The sequence below is a fragment of the Eurosta solidaginis genome, chromosome 3, assembly GCF_040869045.1.
Source record: "Eurosta solidaginis isolate ZX-2024a chromosome 3, ASM4086904v1, whole genome shotgun sequence".
Classification (NCBI taxonomy): Eukaryota; Metazoa; Arthropoda; class Insecta; order Diptera; family Tephritidae; genus Eurosta; species Eurosta solidaginis.
The window spans coordinates 33,995,528-34,011,259 of NC_090321.1; the positions used below are offsets into that span (position 1 = coordinate 33,995,528).

The 15,732-nt window shown below is 35.1% G+C and overlaps 1 protein-coding gene across 10 annotated transcripts in view; it reads left to right on the forward strand.

Moving 5' to 3' along the window:
* Positions 1 to 15,732, forward strand: part of ATP8A (ATPase phospholipid transporting 8A1) — a 329,156-nt gene that overhangs the window by 277,396 nt on the left and 36,028 nt on the right. For all 10 annotated transcript variants that reach the window (XM_067771372.1, XM_067771374.1, XM_067771373.1 and 7 more), the window contains 11 exons: positions 303 to 486; positions 560 to 720; positions 2,348 to 2,545; positions 2,632 to 2,909; positions 3,963 to 4,075; positions 4,134 to 4,355; positions 4,438 to 5,199; positions 5,706 to 5,903; positions 5,970 to 6,575; positions 6,862 to 7,115; positions 7,188 to 7,286. In XM_067771372.1, the coding sequence (XP_067627473.1) occupies positions 303 to 486; positions 560 to 720; positions 2,348 to 2,545; positions 2,632 to 2,909; positions 3,963 to 4,075; positions 4,134 to 4,355; positions 4,438 to 5,199; positions 5,706 to 5,903; positions 5,970 to 6,575; positions 6,862 to 7,115; positions 7,188 to 7,286 (3,075 nt within the window). The remainder of the gene's footprint in view (positions 1 to 302; positions 487 to 559; positions 721 to 2,347; positions 2,546 to 2,631; positions 2,910 to 3,962; positions 4,076 to 4,133; positions 4,356 to 4,437; positions 5,200 to 5,705; positions 5,904 to 5,969; positions 6,576 to 6,861; positions 7,116 to 7,187; positions 7,287 to 15,732) is intronic.

The window sequence follows — 15,732 nt, forward strand, 5'->3', positions numbered from 1 at the left end:
GTCGGCGAACCGACTTTCAGTAACACTATGAACACTTCCATGTGAGGCCTTTGCAGACCGGCAAGCTCAACCTAACGTAAACTTCTTACACTTAAATATTTATGTGTCTCTGGATTTTCGATTCCGAAAAAGTAAGTTTGTATAATCCGATTCCGATTACCCTGCCGTCCAACACAATTCCGTAACGTCACTAATTTGTTTCCAGTATTTAAACTTGAGTTCTATATATGATGTACTAAATATTAATTACTTATTCAATTAAAAATGTTCAACCTTTTTCTCATCTCTTCTTATCTTTACAGTGTTATAAGCTTTTTACCATCGTTTCTTTTTGAACAATTTAGACGTTATTCAAATTGTTTTTTCCTATTAATTGCATTATTACAACAAATTCCTGATGTCTCGCCGACGGGTCGCTACACAACATTGGTACCATTAATATTCATTTTGTCGGTGAGCGGCATTAAAGAGATTGTCGAGGACATTGTGAGTATACAAAATCTAAACTAAAATAAAATTTTGAAAATAACCTAATTTCTTACGCAAATTTCCGTTGAAGAAACGTCATCGTGCCGATAATGAAATCAATCATCGCATGGTGGAGGTGTTACGAGACGGCAATTGGACTTCGGTGCGATGGCGAGATATTGGTGTGGGTGATATTGTGAAAATACCAAATAATATGTTCTTTCCCGCTGATATATTGCTGCTGTCGTCAAGGTGAGTATGAATTGGATCGTAAGAAACTATGATTTGTGGTATCAAGATGGGGTTTCCGTTAAATGGAAGGTCGTGTCGAAAGAAGCAAGCGTTGGAGCTGATATTTTTTCTAATAAGTTTAAAATCTCGTTTTTAGAACTAGAGAGGTCGTAGGGCGGAAGATTCAGTGATATGGTATGAGGTTTGAGTTTACTCAGATAGCGGTGCTTAATTACCTCTTGATATCGCGCAAGGCGGTCGTACAAATGTTGAGGTCATGCACGAGAAGGCAGGTGGACTTGTAAAGGCAAGGGCACTGCTGGTCATTACTGAAAGTGTGGTAATGCTCACCAACAATAGAAACATAGCTAACAGATACCAAGAAGCGGTACTCCTCATACGCCTATAGCACAGCCAAACATACATAAAAATGGCACTTAACTTTCTACTTTGTCCTATATCTTTTATACCCGGGCGGTATAGAAACCAAGCTATCGAGAAACTTTGGTAGCCTCCCGGCAAGACGAAAATTTTGATATTTATTCATATTTCCAATTACCAAAGCATTCTTTACGGTTCACTTATTTAAATCCCAGAGAATTGAAGTTTCTTTACATAGGTCTTACAGGAGATTGCGTGCTTGACCGCTTTCGGCGGTGCTGACTATTTCCTGGTCGAACGGTCGCGGAGTAGTAAGAAAGCGTAACAGGTCTTAGGGACTTCGGTACAGCCAACAAGAGATATATTAGGTGATATGGTTCTATCTGGTTTATATGTTTCCTGGTTTCGATAGCGGAACAGCCTTTGTCTTTTTCCATTTGTCAGGAATGACAATGTTGGGCAGAGACAAATTGAAAAACGTGCGTTGCGGACCTTAAACGTCATTTGGGCACAATGACATACTGTGTGTTATTTTATAGCTTGATCAACTTATGGGTGCATTGTTTTCAGTTTATTGGAGTATTTAATAGCCGGTCTACCGACGGACGCAATACGTAATATATGTATATTGGAACGATTTTCCGTCATTCCGTGTCAAACTTGGTTTGGAGACAAAACGGTTTTGGCGTTGTGCCATCTTCAGTGTCATTTTTCGATCTGAACGAGGAATGATGCTCCTTCCAATATACATCAATTATCCACCTTGTTGGAAAGTCAACGAAACAAAACTACGCAGTATACATATAGTGCTTGCTAAAAGAGTCCGCGCATAATTTCGGGTCCGACATACCTCTGCCACCAACTGCAGTTGATATATTGTCCTGCATTGTCGGGTTATACAGAGATCTCACTGTTGACCATGAGAGGGTCTGGTTCGTTTGTGCTTGTCGACCAGACACCGGATTTCCGCATTGAAGTCGATAATTTGGAGGTTCGCTGGGTTGACTGTTATGCTCCCTTTGGCTGATGTTGTTAAATATATCATTCTATGCAGCGTTTCTCAGCCCTGGGGTCAAGGTAGGTAGTGTTCATGACTGTTTCAACACACTAGCTGTGTTTCGTGCTTAGTTGTTACCCGCTCTTATCATGCAGTTAAAATTTTCTCTGTGATACAAATCCTATAGGAATATAAATTTTTTCTATAATTTGTTGATTCTCAAAATATGTATTCTCCAAATCTAATATTTTCTTCCGTTCAATTCTATAGCGAACCGCAAGCAATGTGTTTCATTGAAACAGCAAACTTGGATGGTGAAACTAATTTGAAAATACGTCAAGGTGTACCAGCGACAGCGAAATATTTAGAAACCAAAGATCTACTTCAATTGGATGGTACTGTCGAATGTGAGCTGCCAAATCGACATTTATATGAATTCAATGGTGTACTCAAGGAGAACAATAAGCCGTAAGATTTGTTTAAAATTTTATATAAAACTACTTCTCAATAATTCCATGTCTTTATAATCTTCCCTCTCTCTCTATTTTATTTAGCACTGTTGCTCTCGGTCCCGATCAAATATTACAACGCGGTGCTGTTTTACGCAACACTGCTTGGATATTCGGCGTCGTCGTCTATACTGGACACGATACAAAACTTATGCGAAACTCTACCTCAGCACCGTTGAAACGTTCAACCGTTGATACCGTTACAAACACACAAATACTTATGTTATTCGTTATATTAGTTGTTTTGTCATTGACCAGTGCGATATTGAACTTTTTCTGGACGCGTGATTATGCGAAATTGTATTGGTATTTAGGCATAAGTGGTGAGTAGAATGATGAGTGTTTTTGGAATTTTTAGATTTCAGCTTTGTGCTAGAAATGTTCCTCATTTATGTGGTACTAGCCAGCAGTTTCGATGCGCTTTATCCTGAAAACAATCCCAAAAACAAAACCTAAATGGCCTGAAGATGGTACCGAAATTATCCTGAAAACAATCCTGCCATAGTCCCAAATTAATCCCGGAAAAGTACGTAAATGATTTTAAACTGATGATGAATAGTGCTGAAATGATTCGGAGATAGTCCAAAAATGATTCCAAAGACAATACCTAAATGACCTGGAGATAGCTTTAAATTTATATTGAAAGCAAAGCTCTATTATCCGGAGATATTCTCGAAAAGGTTCCGAAATTATTCCAAAAAAGTCCCACAATGAAAAATAGTGGAAAGTACGGAACTGATTTTAAATAATAGTGCTGAAATGATCCGGAGATAGTTTCGAAATGCTCTTCAAACGATTGCCAAATGACCTTGAATTAGTCCTACAGTGACAAAAAAAAAAACCGAACTGATCCAATGATAGTCCCGAAAACCATTCCGAAATGATTTTGAAGACAATGCGGGTTGCTAAACCCCGTTTCACAAAAATTATTTAGACCTCGTATTCTATCATTTGCCAAGCCCCTCTTTTCCAAAACAATATTTAACGACAGTTTTCATATCATCCCCAAACGCCCAGAAAGTATAAAAAAGCTTCTAAGTTTATTTAGGAATAGTTCCGGAACGATCCCGAATTGATTTCAAATGCTAAGACGCCGCCCGTTTTTCAAAAATGGCGTAGTCCATATATTATCGAATTACAATGTACAACTGTTCCCAAGGCGTGGGGCTCTTCCCGCTCTTCTAAAAAATATGACAAATACATAGTTCCTTCCAGATTTTCAAGCATCTTATCTTTCAAATAATGAGATATTGGAACGGTTATTCGCCAAGGCTTGTCAAGCTTAGATTGAATACAACTTAATTTAAATTGTACACTGAAGATGGGTGTAGTTTTTCGTTTTCAAAAGCCATCTTAACAATTTTTTTTTATTTCAGAGGACCTCAAAAGTGAAAACGCTGGTTATAATTTATTGACATTCTTCATTCTCTACAACAATCTGATACCGATATCCTTGCAAGTGACGCTGGAATTGGTGCGTTTTTTACAGGTAGGTGTGCACGGTTATATTTTTGCAGTAAGTCTCTTAAAACTTGGTAAAATTTCAGGCCATTTTTATCAATTTTGATATACACATGTACTACGCGGATACGGATACACCAGCTATGGCGCGCACCTCAAATCTAAACGAAGAGCTCGGCATGGTGAAGTATATATTCTCCGATAAGACGGGTACGCTCACGCGTAATGTAATGGTTTTTAAGAAGTGTTCGGTGGCGCGTTATATGTATGAACCGGGTAATACGCCCGAAGAATCGACAATCGTACAGGTGGGGTTGAGTTGTTTTGTTTTTGTTAAATGCAAGAACTAAACTAATTTCATTTTCTCTTTCCCTCACTCTGCTGCTATAGAATCTAATTGGCAAACATAATACTGCACCCGTAATCAAAGAATTTCTCACACTACTCGCTGTTTGTCACACCGTCATACCAGAAAAATTTGAAGATGGTTCCATCATCTATCACGCCGCAAGTCCTGATGAACGCGCCATCATCGAAGGAGCACGCATGTTCGGTTACGTTTTTGAATCACGCACACCACACTATGTTGAAATTAATGCACTCGGCACAATCGAACGTTATGAGATACTCAATGTATTGGAGTTTACGTCAACACGCAAACGTATGTCTGTCATAGTACGTGCACCGAATGGCGAAATTAAGCTCTACTGCAAAGGCGCCGATACAGTGATCTATGAACGCCTTTCACCCGAAGGTCAAATGCATCGTGATACAACTTTACAACATTTAGAGGAATTTGCTTCGGAAGGTTTGCGTACGTTATGTTGTGCTGTTTCGGTAATACCTGCGGAAGTTTATAATGAGTGGAAAGAGACGTATCATAAAGCATCGACGGCGTTGCAATATCGTGAGCGTAAAGTAGAGGATGCATCAAATTTGATTGAGAACAATTTAGTGTTATTGGGCGCGACGGCAATTGAAGATAAATTGCAAGAAGGTGTGCCAGAGACGATAGCATCATTACTGGATGCGGGTATTTATATTTGGGTGCTGACGGGCGATAAGCAAGAGACGGCTATAAATATTGGTTACTCATGCAAACTCATCTCACACTCAATGGATATTATTATACTTAATGAGGGCAGTTTGGATGTAAGTTGAAAAAATGAAAAAAATATGGATGATCCCCTAAAGGGATAGGGATAGTGAGAGGGATTGATGTCGGGATTGGAATAAGGATAGGGAAAGGAATGGGTATAGGGATTGGGAGAGGGATAGGGAGGTGATAGCGGTAGGAATATACACAAAAATAGGTATGGGGATAGAGATAAGGGTAGGGATAAAGGTAGAGAGATGGGAAACGAGTAAGTATAAGGAATAGAATTAGGAGCAGAGCTAGAAACAAGGATAAGGGATAGGGGTGGACATAGCGATAGGAATAGGTATAAAGACAGGGAAATGGATAGAGATATGAGCAGGGATAAATATAGGGATAGTGATAGGGATTAGTATAAGAATAGGGATAGGTATGAGGATACGGATAGTGATAGGGAGAGGAATGGTGATTTTTATATTCGACGTTTAAACTAGCATCGTCGTGTGAGAAGTTAAATATCAAAAGTCACTAGATTTAATAACTGAACCGAATTTTTTTACAGGCCACACGCGACATTATTCACCGCCACGTGGACGAGCTGAAAAGCACCGACATGAAAGACTGCAACGTTGCGCTTGTGATCGATGGTCAAACACTGAAATACGCGCTAAGTTGTGACCTGAAACAAGAGTTCCTCGAACTCTGTCTAGTATGTCGGGTGGTGATCTGTTGTCGTGTCTCGCCTATGCAAAAAGCGGAGGTATACTACTACATATTTGAAGTTTTCCTAATCCTTATTACCACTTTCATCTCACACTTTTCACAGATTGTCGAGTGCGTTACACATGCCACCGGTGCTGTTACGCTCGCCATTGGCGATGGTGCCAACGATGTGGCTATGATACAAAAATCTAATGTTGGTGTTGGCATTTCCGGCGTTGAAGGGCTGCAGGCAGCCTGTGCCTCCGATTATTCCATAGGACAGTTTCGCTTTTTGAAACGTTTGTTGCTCGTGCATGGCGCATGGAATTATAGTCGCATAACAAAACTGATTTTGTATAGTTTTTATAAGAACGTATGCTTGTATGTGATTGAGTTATGGTTTGCCATCTATTCGGGCTGGTCTGGACAAATTCTCTTTGAACGTTGGACAATTGGTTTATATAATGTTATGTTTACCGCATTACCACCATTTGCATTGGGTCTTTTCGATAAAGTTTGTTCTGCGGAAACGATGTTGAAATATCCGCAGCTATATAAACCGTCACAAGATGCCAAATTATTTAATGTAAAAGTATTCTGGGTGTGGATAGTTAATGCGCTTTCACATTCAGTGTGGCTTTTTTGGCTGCCAATGATGATGGCAAAGGGATCGATATGGTATGATGGCAAGACGAGTGATTATTTGCTGTTGGGAAATATTGTGTATACGGTAAGTGAGCGAGGGGTAAAGATAGTAACGGCGAACTGTTATTGTTACTTTTTTCAATTCTTGTAAATAGATACGAATAACTCACGAATGTGCTTAATTTCTTGATATTGAGCTAGCGCTTTATTGCTGATAATTTTTTTTAAATTTAATTTTGCTTTATTCTCCTAGGCGTTTCGACGCAACCGCACTTTCTTCAGAGAGTCTAGTGTATAAAATAACATGCTTAAATGTTCAGTTTATTCATAAATGTTTAACAATATCTAACATTTTTATTTCCTTCATATAGTATGTCGTTGTAACAGTTTGCCTAAAAGCCGGTCTTATTACAAACTCCTGGACGTGGATGACGCATGCTTCAATTTGGGGCTCAATTGTTATGTGGTTCATTTTTATGGTGACCTACAGTAACTTCTGGCCAACTATTATGTTGGCGCCAATGTTCTTAGGCATGGATCGCATGCTGTTCTCAACGTTCGTTTTCTGGTTGGGTCTGCTACTCATTCCTATAACGACACTGTTGCCAGATGTACTTTTCACAATGTAAGTGAAATACGCTGATTATATTCACTTGAAACTATAACTTAACATGATTATATCTTTTGTTTATTGTAGCGTACACAATACTGTATTTAAGTCCCTAACTGAGGCTGTACGTGAATCAGAGATACGTCGCTATGATCCTGAAAATGTGATACGAGAATCGAAGACATCGTAAGTAGCGATAAAATATGAACTTAAAAAATAATTAACTCTTTTTATTGAGAAAATAATATAGGAATTGGTTGATACAAATTTTTGTTGGAAGTAAATGTGTGGCTCGTGGTTGATTTTTTTAGTCTACATAGAACAAATGAAGTTCTTCGAAAGTATTTAATATTTCTTATTAGCTTTCGATAAACGAATTCCAAGCTGTTAAAAAGTACAAAAACATTCCAAATTCCTCAAGTTGTGTGAAATTTTCAAAAAAAGGAATCAAGTATGTATAGTCCACAAAGGAAAAATAAAAACTTCCAAAAAGGGAAAATTGGATACACTGTGGAGCCCTGCAAAAAATGCAATTGGTCTATGAAGAGCATGCGATTATATTAAGTTTGTATCCCTTTGAATGGGTTAAACTAATATCTTTTGTTCGAGCATGTCCTATAGATGGACTATTTGTGCCTCTTTATGCTTAAAAATGCACTACCGGATTGATCATTTTTATACCTCTACGGGTACTATTCGGCTAAGCTACCTTTCCAATTTTATTTATACCCTAATGGGTACCATCGGATAGGTTATTTTTGGTTTTCTTCAACATACCCTAAGAAGAGACTAATTGTACCTTTTTTTTTATGCCAGAACTGGAGTTGTATACTCTTTGGACTCCATTTTCATTGTAACCCTACGGGTGCTATCAGACAGATTCTCTTTGTAGGCCCACGAGAACTGTCGTTCAGGTATTTTTTTCGGGAATGGTTGGACAGATCCTCTATTTACCTCTAGGGGGATACTTCATTTATTGAGGAATGAATATCAAAATTATAATCTTAAGGGACCAGTGGGTATGAACTAAGACCCCTTGACAAAGAAAGAGATACAATTCGCCACACTCTCTTAGCCCCATGAGCACTGTCAGTTAGGTTTTTTTCTTTAGGAACGGTCGGACAGGTCCTCTTTCAACCTCTACGGGAATACTTTATAAAATTCAAGACTGAATAACGACAACTAAACCCTTAAAGGGACTAGTAAGGAAATACTACAGCCCATTGAAATGAAAGTGATCAAAGGCGCCATAATCTTTTTAAGGACTAGTAGCACGATTTTTTGCAGGGTAGGACAGTTTCCTTTAAATACTGGTTTACCATTACGAAAACAACTACAATAATATACGAAAAATTTTTCTTTAAAAAATCGTGTTGAATATTGATTTATCACGAATACAGTACCCGACACCGCTTGGGCTTTGCATATACCGGTACAATATCACTTTCTTCACGTCCTTCCCATAATCGGCACAACCCTCCACTCTCCCCCTCGTACCGTCAGATAACATTATATTTACTCCCTTTACTGATCACCACCTTTTTCCTTCTTCCTGGTCTACTTACAACCGATCCCCCTCTATTTATAACCATCTCTGTTTTTTTCTATTAAAGAAGCCATAATCTCTTCAGAGACTAGTCGCACGATTTGTTGAAGGGTAGAGGCCGTTTCTTTTAAATTCTAGTTTAAACACCGAAACGACTTGAAATCACTGTACTCAATGACTATCATTCCAAAGCACTCTTCGAAAATGTTTGATTTGTTGAATATTGATTTCTCACTCATACAGTACCCGTCATCGCTTGGGCTGGGTTTATAACAGTACAATATCACTTTTTACCTCCGTCCCAGACTCGGAAAAATCTTCTTCTCTCGCGCTCTCGTAACTTCAAATATATTATAATTTACTTCTTTTACTGCCTACCCTTTTCAGCTCTTCCCGGTCTTCCGACAATCGATCTCCATCTCCTGATAACCCTCACTGTTTCCTTCTCTATCTTCGCCTATATACTTTCCGCCTGTTTATTTCTTTTTATAGAAATCGTCCTCTCACTGCCAGAATTTAAAGAGTATTCAATGTTATCGCCAAAAATTGCCAAGCTCCTCGAAAATCGTATAAAAATTATTCCTCGAGTGTTCTTGGTATTCTTCAGATTTTGAGCGATTACTTTTGATTTTAAGTAATTTTTTCCAATAATATTTGTAGTTTAGACTACAATATTATAAATGGTTTATTCATTATTTCCGTCTAATTAAGAGTCGAGACATTTGTAATCTGCAAAAACTCTCCCAAGAGTCACACATCTACTTCCAAAGGACATTTAGCACAGCATAAGTGCAATGCCGATACTTTTTGCTTTTTGTTGGTTTTTTCCCTTTCAATACCTCACTAAAAAATTTAATTTTGAATTGTTACGCATACTACTTAGTTAATATAAATTTTTAAATGATACAAGAAAAAAAATCTAAGGAAACAATTTTTAAGATTCACAAAACAAACCACAAGAAAAAAATTGCAAGCAAACTCTACTAGTTGAATTTAATTAGAACTAGAAAAAGTAGTGCTAGATTTTTGTTTTTGTGCAAATTGTTATTTAATGTTTTAAGTTTTATTGTGATTTGAATTTTATTTAACTACTAAATTTTAACTGTATGTTGTAGAAGTAGATTTTGTTTGTTCTTAGCATTAGAGTACAAACGCAACTGTTTTTTTAGTTATTCTTTGTGTTCTATTGTTTTTTAACAACTCTCTCTAATTATACCATTTGTAGGCATTATCACGTTTTTTTTCTGTGAGAATGTACGTAAGCTATGTAACTTAATTGTGTTTGTTTTAACATATTTCCACTTTTTTTTATTTTGTGTATAGTCCAGTCCTTTGTATGTGTCAATGGAACTTTTTAAATTTCTTAATATAATTTTACTTATATAATACAATATCAGCTTTTTTTGTTATTGCTTAACAACCTTTGACTGCTTCGGAATCTGCAGCTTTATAATTTTTATTCTTTGCTTTTCGTTAGGTTTTTATTTGCTAGGCTTAATGGTGATACATAAGTCATTATTATTTATGTAAAAAAATATAATTGATTAAGGGCCAGATTTGTTATGATGCCGTTACACTTTACGCCGCATTCGTACGCACAACTACCTATATAATACCATATAAATCACAAAGACACTCAGATTGACTGTAGAGTTGGTAAATATTAGTGTACCTATTACTTAGGCACAACGACCGTAAGATCAGAGTAAATCGCAACGACTAAATAGAAAAAATGGCCATCTTTGACTGACTGTGACAAAATTTGCCACCTTTTCGCAATAACGCTGAAAGATCACAATCACTCCAACGTATTTTTCTTTTGTGGTGAGAGCAGTGATTGGGTCTGTTATTGCGTTTTTTGATAACGCTGGTGAGCGCTTTTGGTGAGCTGAGATTTGGATTAAGCTCCCCTATCACTGTTTAGTCACAGTCACAAATAAAACTCGCTGCTACTGAAAAGTCGCAGTCAAAAAACAAGTTAAGTCAAACATTACGGAATCTGCAAACTGCAGTTTATATCCAGTCGTTAACCATCCGATTAGCGGTGAAAAAATTCAACACATCTTAGCGTTGTCGTCTGGCCAGACGAAATTTGACACTGAATTTTTATTTAAATTTTGAAGAAAACTCGTCGCACACTGTGATTACCCAGAAATAAGTTTGAAGTTTAATTGACAAATTTTGCTTAAAAATATGTTCGTCTAGCCAAACGACAACGCTAAAATGTGACATAATCAACTCTGGTACAAAAAAAAAATATAAAATAAAAAGAAAAAAATATCGATTTCCAAATTATTATAAAGACCGCCTCCAAACTTAAAATGTCACTAAAGCTTTTCATGATCGGGTGGGTAGCAGTAAAGTTATTCACGAAAATATGGCCTCTCGTCTGGCCAGTTGCCACAATCTATCGGAGGGTTAAAGTGAGTGAATGCTTTTATATAATAGGAATTTGGTTCACTCCAGAAAAAGGTGACTCGTTGCTTCGTGCCGCGCTACACATAATTTGCCACTTAGGCTTATTTTTACACTCATTGAGATATGATGAAAAACTATATTTATAAGAAATCGCAACTAAGAAAATGTATGTAACTAATACAAACTATAGAATATTTAAATAATATGTTAGGAATCTTAAAAGAAAGAAAAAAATATAATTTTTGATAAAAACATATGTAAAGATAGTAGAGAAAGCTTATTTGAAATTATAAAAGCTTTTGCAGACTAATCCCTTTATTCATAAAAAGTTAAACAGATTTATAAAATATGAAAAAATATATGAAGGAAAATGTAATTTCGAAAATATTTTTTAAATCTTCGTTTTTTTATGAATAATAGAGTTATTATATGAAATTTATGATCAGGGTAATCCTACAAACCCTATGAGACTGTTACAAATTTATAATTGTTTCATTTTATATCATTATTAAATAATAGATATATGCATGCACACTTACACACAAAATAAATTAAGCTAAAACTACAAAAAAAAAAAAAAAAAAAAATGTAACTGAGGTAAAACAAGAATTTTATATAATTTTCAAATATGTATAGGTATATATACAGTAAGAAAAAAAAAAAATAAGAAACGATCGAAGAATAAAAAAAAAACAATAGCAATTAAATACAAAAATAACTGTGCCACCTGAAAATACGGTTACAGGTGCGTATAAGTAACATTTTTTTTATTATTGTGTATAAAAGAGAGTACATATATACAATACTTACAAACGAAGCTCATATAAGCGTGTTAAAAATAAAATTTTAAAGAAAGTTATATAAAAATTATATGTATACTGCGCAAATTGTGTCATAAACTCGAATTTATGCGCCATTTTGGAGTTAACCGTATTGTTCAACTCCAAAATGTCCCATAAACTTAAGAGAAAAAAAAAAAAAAAAAAAAATAATTGCAAACTGGTATCACTCTTTGTATGTAACTACTCAATAAGTAACAAACAAAAGCTAAGTCTTGCGGCGATAGTTTAAAGAATTAGAATGCCCAGCAAGCCACTCGCATGAGAGGCGATACAGATAACCTTGCGTACTGTTAGAGCTACAAAAAATATGGATAGACTATCGATAGTGTAATATTAAATGCACTATCGATAGTTTAAGTCAATATCGATAGTCTAAAAGTTATAATATAGAGATTTTGCCCCTTTGACAACATTTGTTGATTGCTAATTTCTGAACGCTCCGCTGAGTATTTTTCATCCATTCAACGGCTGGGATTTTACATCAAATCACGGAGCATACATTTTTTTCTTTACATTCGATCAACGTGTTTATACGGTTGTCTGAAAGTTCTCTGACATTTTAAAGTGCTATACAATTTTTCCTCTTAATATTATAATGAAGTGTGAAGAAATAATTTAAGTAGTTATTTTCCTAAAAATTTCACGAAAGTTATTTCGTTTGGCAGTTAATTCAATTCGCCGATCATAGAACTTATTTCCTATCACTCAACTGACGGCAACATGTTTGCAACGTATCAAAAAAATTGTGTTCAGTGAAAGCGCCTATTGGCCATTGAGACTAATATCACCTTATTTCGGCCACCGTTTCGAAAATGACCTATCTCTGAAAACTTCTGAATATCGCTCTATGCTAAAATATCTCTGAAGGAACCCTTACTTCAGAATCTGATCATAAATTCAAAACATTTTGAAAACGCCTCATATCAACATGAGTCCTGGTCCCTGATTGGAGTTCTTCGTTTGGTCGTCAAACGAATTCTGATAACATTATGGACACATTCAGTCTATGTGAGGTCTTTATTGACCAGACAGTTCAACCTAACCTTCGTTTCATTTATGAAAATTTCAAAAACAAAAACTAAATGTTTCACTGGAAGAAAAAATATTTTAAAAACTCAACAAACAATTCTTTTTTTTTTGTGCACAGAAATGTTTGATTGGGTAAATTAACCCGACTCTGTTATAACGGGTTGATGTTATATTAATCCCCAATTTTTGTATATTTATTAAATTTTTTCCTATGCTGCCTTCAAATTCGTAATTAGTTAACCCAAAAAATCTTTAACATATATGTTTTAAGCGAATCTCGTGGAAACTGACTGTTGTTGTTGTTGTAACGACACACCCCGAAGGTTTTGGGAAGTTTTATCGATGTTGATGATTCTTTGCCAGATATAGTTTCGGCACGTTCCGGCAACAAGCACCATTAAGGTACTAGCCTGATCATATTGGGAAAAATTGAAAAGTTTTCGCGACGATATCGAATTTGAAGAACACACTTCGCCTTAGCAAGATATCCTACTGGTTTTGTGTTTGTTGGGTATAAAATACTACCAGAGAAGTTGATAATCGGGGTAACCGGTATTCCTTATAGTTTTTGAAGGAATGTAGTGTTTTTTTTTTTGAGTGTGATATTAGTACCTTAAGGAACTATTACCGGATGAATTTCCGTATAAGAAAAGGCAAGATCGGATTGCTTTGTAGTCTGCTTTTATTTTGTTAAAAAGTTATATGTATTGCACAATTATACAATTTTAAACTTTACTGTTACGCCAAGTATACACATATAAAATAAATATAAAATACTCCATAGCTTCTCAATTTTATACAGTGTAAAATTTTGGATCTTAACTATTATACCTATTCTTTTTTATCCACTCAAAGTATGGATTCAATACCTTTGTACTTTCCTCCGCAACGAAGCTTTCTATCAATTCGACCTTTGGAAGTTCGGTAAAAGAAAAATAGAATATGGAATTAAAACGAAAAATAAAGGCAAACAATGCATTTAACACAGCAAAAACTATTTAAAGTAATGTAAAAAATTTCTTTATGTGTAAATGCATTCTAGACAAGTTGTTTAACTACTACTAAAATATATATAGAAAAAATAAATATTATTTTTATCTATGCATGTATGTATATTTTGCGCTAGATTTAAGTACCTTATGTGATTGAATGTAAAGTATTCTTTATTTTTTAAGATTTGTTCATAAATATTGTTATTTAAATCTTTAAGTGATAATAAAATTTAGTTATTTATTTACTTATGAAGACAGAAACGATGCTTTAAAAATTCTAAATTAATTTATCAAATGATTAAAATTTACATATTGCTCCATATACCAAATTTTAAGTCAAGTTCGATATCAAAACAAATATACTCCTCTTACTAACATACTTAGTACATTTTTTCAATAAATTCCAAAAAACAAAGCCCTAAATTAGAGACAAATTACCATGTGGGTAGTGGGGCATTCAAATGGCTGAGTGGATATAGGCATCTCTCTTAGCATCAGTATAGATGTAGGTGTAGTCGAGTTCAAAGCTCAGCACACCCGAAAAGCTGATGAATAAGTGATATTCAGAAACGTGTCGCATAACCATTGCCGTATGCCATTTTGTAATTTTTCTCTAATATCAATAATATTAGCCAAACAATATTTCATAATAGATATATTTAATATATGTATATGAAAGGCCGGCGATAAAAGGTAGATTTGTTTGGAGAGTGAAACTTGTATACATATGGGGAAATCCGCCAAACTTTGTTTTTTTTGGAGAAAATTTTTTTTTTTAAACATGGTATCACGCAAATATCTTTTTGTTAGGAACATTGAGGGGTAAATTGGAGTTATAGTGCATCGCCGTTACTCGTCTTACATAATGCCTCACAAACATATAGTCAAAAGATCGAGCAAAATATATATAAATTGATGTCACAATGTTAAATATACATTTATTTCAACACTTCTGTACCGATTATATCGAAATTTTAACAAAATATGGAGATATATGCAGCTGTTAGCTATGTACAATTTTTTTGATACACGTGACCCGGTTTTGTAGATATCGGTAAAAATATAAAACCGAATAACCGCCAAATATTTTTTACTGCAAAGTTTGCAACACATTTATTTTAACACCTTTCTACCGATTCTTTTGAAACTTTAAAAACATATAGATATGTGAACGAAGCATATTTGGCTAAAAAAAGTTTTAATACCCGAGATCCGATTTTGTAGATATTGAGAAAAATATAAACCCGGAAAACCTTAAATGTTTTTACTTATTTAAACACTTCTTAACCGATTGTGTTGAAATTTGATCAGGATGTACATACCTATATGGGGTATATTTAGGTAAAATTTTGTTGATACCCGAAACCCGGTTTTAGAGATATCGGCAAAAATATGAAACCGGGTGACCGTCAAATATTTCATACCCGTTTGTTAATTTTTTCTCTACATCACAGTAGTATACCATCAATTGCCTCATCTTGGAATATTCACGCAAGGAAAGTTATTGATGTTTGTACATGGGGCAAAATTGGCAATCGTCAATAAATGTAGAAAAAAATTTTATTTTTTTTTTTTTAATTTTTGTACCAAATTTGTGTTTATTTTCATTTAATTTTAAATAAAAACTGGTTTAAAAAAAAAAACAAAAAAAATTGTCTGCACTTTTTGACGATAGCCAATTTTTGTCGGAAATTTCGTATATCTGCCCCATGTACAAACATCAATAACTTTCCTTGCGTGAATATTCCAAGATGAGGCAATTGATGGTATACTACTGTGGTGTAGAGAAAAAATTAACAAACGGG